Source organism: Mesitornis unicolor, unplaced genomic scaffold (assembly GCF_000695765.1).
Source record: "Mesitornis unicolor isolate BGI_N332 unplaced genomic scaffold, ASM69576v1 Scaffold54362, whole genome shotgun sequence".
NCBI classification, from domain to species: Eukaryota; Metazoa; Chordata; class Aves; order Mesitornithiformes; family Mesitornithidae; genus Mesitornis; species Mesitornis unicolor.
Genome location: NW_010170935.1, coordinates 76 through 5,335, shown reverse-complemented (window position 1 = coordinate 5,335; position 5,260 = coordinate 76). Strand labels below are relative to the sequence as shown.

Sequence of the window (5,260 nt, the reverse complement as noted above, 5' to 3'; positions counted from 1 at the left end):
GACCCAAAAAAAGAACCACTTTTAACTGCTAGAAACGGAATCAAATCTACCAGGCTGCTTCGAACGCCACACTCGGTCCCGCTGAGCCCTATTGCACGATGAGGACGGACAACTTCGAGGGTCTATTTCCTAAAATCCGAGGGTAAAAGCACGCAGCAAAAGGATCATTTCCCTCTGTCGCCTTTCAGAAATAATTCATGAAGAATAAATTAGGAAGGGAGCTGCCCAGCAGCAACGAGAACAGGCTCAAAGGAACAGCATCCTCTGGAAAAATCACTCCAAAAAAAACCCAACCCCAATATATAGGGAGTTTTCTGTTTAAAATATAGAAGTAAAGCTGTGAAAATGTGGCTTTTCTCTTCCAAGGTGCCTCAAAAGTCAAGGAAACCCCATTAATTTTAACAGCTTCACCTCAGTTATACCAAGTTTCCCCTTCTTTTATCCATGAGAGCAGAGCAGGGCCTGAAACTCCCCCCCCCAGCATTCACACCTCTACAGAAAACAACGCTCGCTGCAGCTTATTTTTGCTACTTTTCTTCAATTAAAGTGCCAAAACCACAAATTATTTTAAAATAACAGCTCTAAGTGAGGGTTTTTCTCAAAGTTTAGGCTGAAAATTTCATCATATCCATGGACTGAAACAGTTACTTGAGTTAAAAACCTCTGTAACCAGTCCCCAAATGGAGCAGGTAGCAAAATCGCATCGGATTTAGCAGAGAGTTTCTTACCTGATCCCATCCTCGCAGGTGTAAACGCGTTCAGGACACCCCTGGAACACATTCAGGACGTGAAATACGAGGTAAAACCTTCAGCAAACAGTTAAGGCAAGAGGTTTGTAGAAAAATCAATCACCACGACAGCGCAAAAACGGCCCCTGCTCCCAAATAGTCCTTGCTACAACCATACCCACTGCCAGCCTCAGCAAATTGCCTATTTTTTGCCTTATTTTTCCTCTTTTTTAATGAAAAAAAGCATGTTTCGGGCACCTAACACCTGTACTTTTAGAGACGCAAATACCTTTCCCTGCTATAGGTTTTCTTTAGTGCCGCGGCGCAGGCGGGTGCCGAGCTGGACTCGGCCAAGCAGGGCCTCTGCCACATCAAGAAACGCATTTATTTAGAATAAAATCATTAAAACAAGGAGGAAAAAACCCACCTATTACAAGCTGATCACTGCCATAAGTAGCTCCTAAAATGAAAGCAATGATTCTGAAGGCTAAAATGGGTGATGATGTGATGCTATGTCCCGGTCCTCTGCTGTTTCTAACCCTCCTGTGGTCAGCAACAGGCACCTGCTTAAAATCTGTGCAATAAAAATGGTCATTAATGCTCTTTTTTCAGTTGATTAAATAACACTTTTCTTCATGCCTGGGTTGTATTTAAAATCAAATACAGAAAAGGCCCATCCTTGGCATCTCCCTTTGCCTGGCCCGGGCACTGTAGCAGCATCATAGAAACCCAGGATGACAAATTCTGCTCTCTACAGCCAAAAAAAAAGAGGTATTTTCACTGCATATATTAAAAGAATTTCACATTTAACAGCACAATTTTCCTCCTTACGTGCCCAAAAGCAAAGTCTGGGCACTCCCCTTGCAAGGGCAAAGTAAGAGCAGCAACATCGGCTTCAAGCCGTTCCCTGCTAATTCGGAGCATCCTTACTCCAAGTGTTACCCCTGGCTGTGAATTCGCCGTATGGAGCAGCTCCTAAAGGGAGCAGCAACCCCACGCTTTGGCACTGGACTTTGGCAACGCAAAGATTTAAGAGCAAGTAAGGGTTGACATGTTTCGGTGCTGCATTTTTACGTTCAGGCTTAAAATGAGGAGAAAAAATAGGTGAATAGTGTGGATTAACTGGGAAAGAAGGGCAAAGATTGAACAGGGAGTTGGGTATTGCAGCCTGAGGTGGCTGCTGAAGGTAAAACTACACGGAGAGACGAGGAAACCCAAATTATTCTCGGTATAAGAGATACTGGAAAACTAAAATATGAGATTTCTTAAAAGGGAATTGGAGAAACCAGTGGCTGGCCTCAAATTCATTTCCCAGTATATTCCAGTACCTGGGATGGAAAAAATCCCCGTCCATAGAGGCACGGCTGTGTAAGAGCGCGAGTAACGGCCTTGTAGTGCCCGTCCTAAGTTACTCCTCCATCCTGGATACGACACAGGGCTTACCTTGCTATCGCCTTCAGTTCCTACCACGGCAATTAGGAATTAAAAAAAAACCTGAGTCAAATGATGATGGGGAAGGGACACAAAGCCGTTTTTAGTAAGAAATAATTACTTTTTGGCTACGAGAGTTCAGCTGATAAACACCAAAAGCTGTTGGCAGCCGTTTACAATCACTTATCACATTCCCCTTGTCTTAATTCATTGAATCACTACATTTATTTAATTAAGTCTACCATACCCAGGAAAGGAAACCCGTTTAAATTTTATCTTTCCTTCCTCCAAGCAGAATTCCAATGGAAAAAAATCCCTTTCTGGGGGGTAACAGTTGCATACGCAGCCACAAATTTCTTTAAAAAGAAAGTAAGAAGTAAGTAGCAATAAGATATTCGTATTTGCAAATTCAAATGGATGTTGTACTACACCTCCTGCCTCTTAACTACCACAAATCATTAAGTTTGACTTGCAAAGATCTGGTTTGGGGTTTTTTCCCCCCAAATCTGCACCCTCCCAAATGATTGGAAGGTAAATTAAAGCGCAATAAAGCACAAGCAGACCTTTAACTACCACCTGTAGAAAAGCAGAGCTGGTACTCCACATAAAAACGACAGGGCAGACGAAGAAATACGCTGTAACTTTAGAAAAGTGAGCTATAAATATAATATTTCACTTTAGTTTTTCCTCTATTTGTCAAAAGAAATCTCTCGCGTCGCACCCATCAGAGCTATTTCCACCCGAAACACCCACAAACTCCTGCAACTACACCTTTTCGGTCACGTATTTTAGACCCTCATCATTCCAACTCAGTCCCACATCATATTTTTAACAGATTTTCCTCTCGCAGAGTATTTTTAAGGGCAAAAAGAGCCACCAGTCCTTTCCCACATCCTACCTGGGATACACGGTCACCCAGAAAAACCAGCAGAAAAAGGATCATTATTTCCTTTAAGTTCAGGAGGGGAGAATATTTTTTGCTAAGAAGTCATTTCATAAAATATATCTATTATTTCCTCTGTTCCCATACATTAGACTCTTTATAAACTGTCCCTGCAGCCTTAAAATACCTCTATTTTTCCCGTAACTTGGATTCATGGCAGCACAAGCAACGCTGCCCAATTCCCTGATAATTTTATGGTTTTTTTTTTTAATTAAATGCTCTACTTCCTCCCCCAAAACCACACACCCACACACAAAACCCACCCCTACAATCAGGACCAATTCACAGCATCGCTTCCTCTGTGCAAGTGATCAAATTTTTAGGTAAAATCCTTTGTATCTCTACCTTAGAAAACACGTGGTCCCTGACGCAGATATGAAGAATTAGCAAGAAACGGGATTCAGCGGAAAAACGGCGCAGGCCTAAAAAAAACCACCCACCTCCACTTTAATTCCTACATCCAGTGCACGCAGACAAGAGGTTTTTTCCCCCTCCTATTTTAAAAAAATAAAGCTACTTTCCTCTATCCAATCGCATGGAAAAAGACAAGACGAGGGCTGAGGGGGGGGAACAAAAAAGAGCGGGAAAGTTTTCCACAGAGATGGCGCCGCGCAGCGCAAGGGCCTCACCGCAACACAGCTTTGCACTTTAAACCAGTTCTCCGGAGAGAAAACACCCCCAAATCCCACTAAAACAACGCGACTGCTGCTGCGCGAGGCTCCGCGGAGCCATTTTGGATCTTGTGGTAGGTCGGCCATTTTGGATTTAGTGGTAGGTCGGCCATTTTGGAGTTGGGAGCAGGCCGGCCTTATTCTGAGGCGCGATTTTCATCGCTTTCTCCCTGTTTAGCAGGCACATTTCTTCTCCTCGGGTTTTGTCGCGTCCAGCTTCCCCGCGCTGCTGCCGTTGGCGGTGTCCGAGCCCTGCGTCTTGTCCACGCACTGCTCCATGCGCTTCATGATCAAGTCCAGGAGCGTGTCCACCGCCTTCTCCACCCTCTGCCCGGTGGCAGCGCTGGTCTCGAAGTAGGGTATGCTATGGTGGAGAGGAAAACAGAGACCTCTAAAGAGAACTAAGATGCAACCCTCAGGCTATCAACGCTGGCTTTAGCAGCAATTAAATTATTTGTGGTTAAACACAACTTAACGGAGCTGTTTCCTCTCTGAAATCGTCTTGAAATTCAGAATATTGCCATCCAAATCATATTTTTCAGAAGAGATTATGGATTGCTCGAGCACGTCCATCATCTATAAGCTACCTTCTCCTCAACCTCACTGTCCTCCTTACCTGACAACTCCTTTTAATAAATCTTTTATTATTTTTAAGTCTAATTTGCTTACTACACCTCAGTCTCTCAGACCATCCTGCTTGTTGGCCCAATTCTCTCTGAACATCCTGAATTTTACAATAAGGGCAACTAAGGGTGGGGAAAAAAGGCACATTTTCTTTATCCATGACACTATTTCCTAGCTGTATTAACCATCTCATCTCTTAGCCATCTCCCCATTTATCCAGTTACAGGACACCCTGCAAGTATTTTTAGTGCAAAGAAATACAGCAGTCTCACGAGAACAAGGCCATTAACAGATTTATTATCCAGCAGGAGAACGCCAAATAAATTCAGTGCCGCTGCACACCTAGAACCTGGTCAAAATCCACTAAATCCAGCGGCGTCTCCACTAAAAATTCAGAGTTTATAAGAATATTGGCAGGTACCTTCTAGCCATGCTTACACCGGTTATAGAATAAATCGATTTTCTGTCGTCATTTACTTACCCGTATTTGTCTGCCAGGTCTTTCGCTTGCCTTTCGTTGACCTCCCTTTGGTCTGATAAATCAGCTTTATTGCCGATTAAGACGATATCTGGATTCTCGCAATACGCATTGGCTTGCAGCTGACCTAGAAGTTCAATTAAACAGGAGTTAAGAGAAGCGCCACAGAGACCAAGATTGTCACCAAAATAATTCAAAACACCTCCCAAATCCCAAATATCCTGGACTGCGCAGCCAATCGCTTAATGCTAAACACATTTCCTTGCAATATATTTATTTGCTAAGGGGAAATATTCAAAATAGGAAGTAGAAATGGTGCCAGAAAATGATTTCCAGTATTTATTTTACCAAGTGCAACTGAAGACAGTGGAGAACCTGCACCAAC

General features: G+C 43.3%; 1 protein-coding gene across 1 annotated transcript; it reads right to left on the bottom strand.

Moving 5' to 3' along the window:
* Positions 1 to 3,947: 3,947 nt before the first annotated feature.
* LOC104537068 (ras-related protein Rab-27B-like) lies at positions 3,948 to 5,002 on the bottom strand (the record flags this gene model as incomplete). Its single annotated transcript, XM_010179845.1, has 2 exons — positions 3,948 to 4,137; positions 4,879 to 5,002. Coding segments are annotated over 2 exons (314 nt in total), but the record flags the coding sequence as incomplete, so codon positions are not given.
* Positions 5,003 to 5,260: the final 258 nt, after the last annotated feature.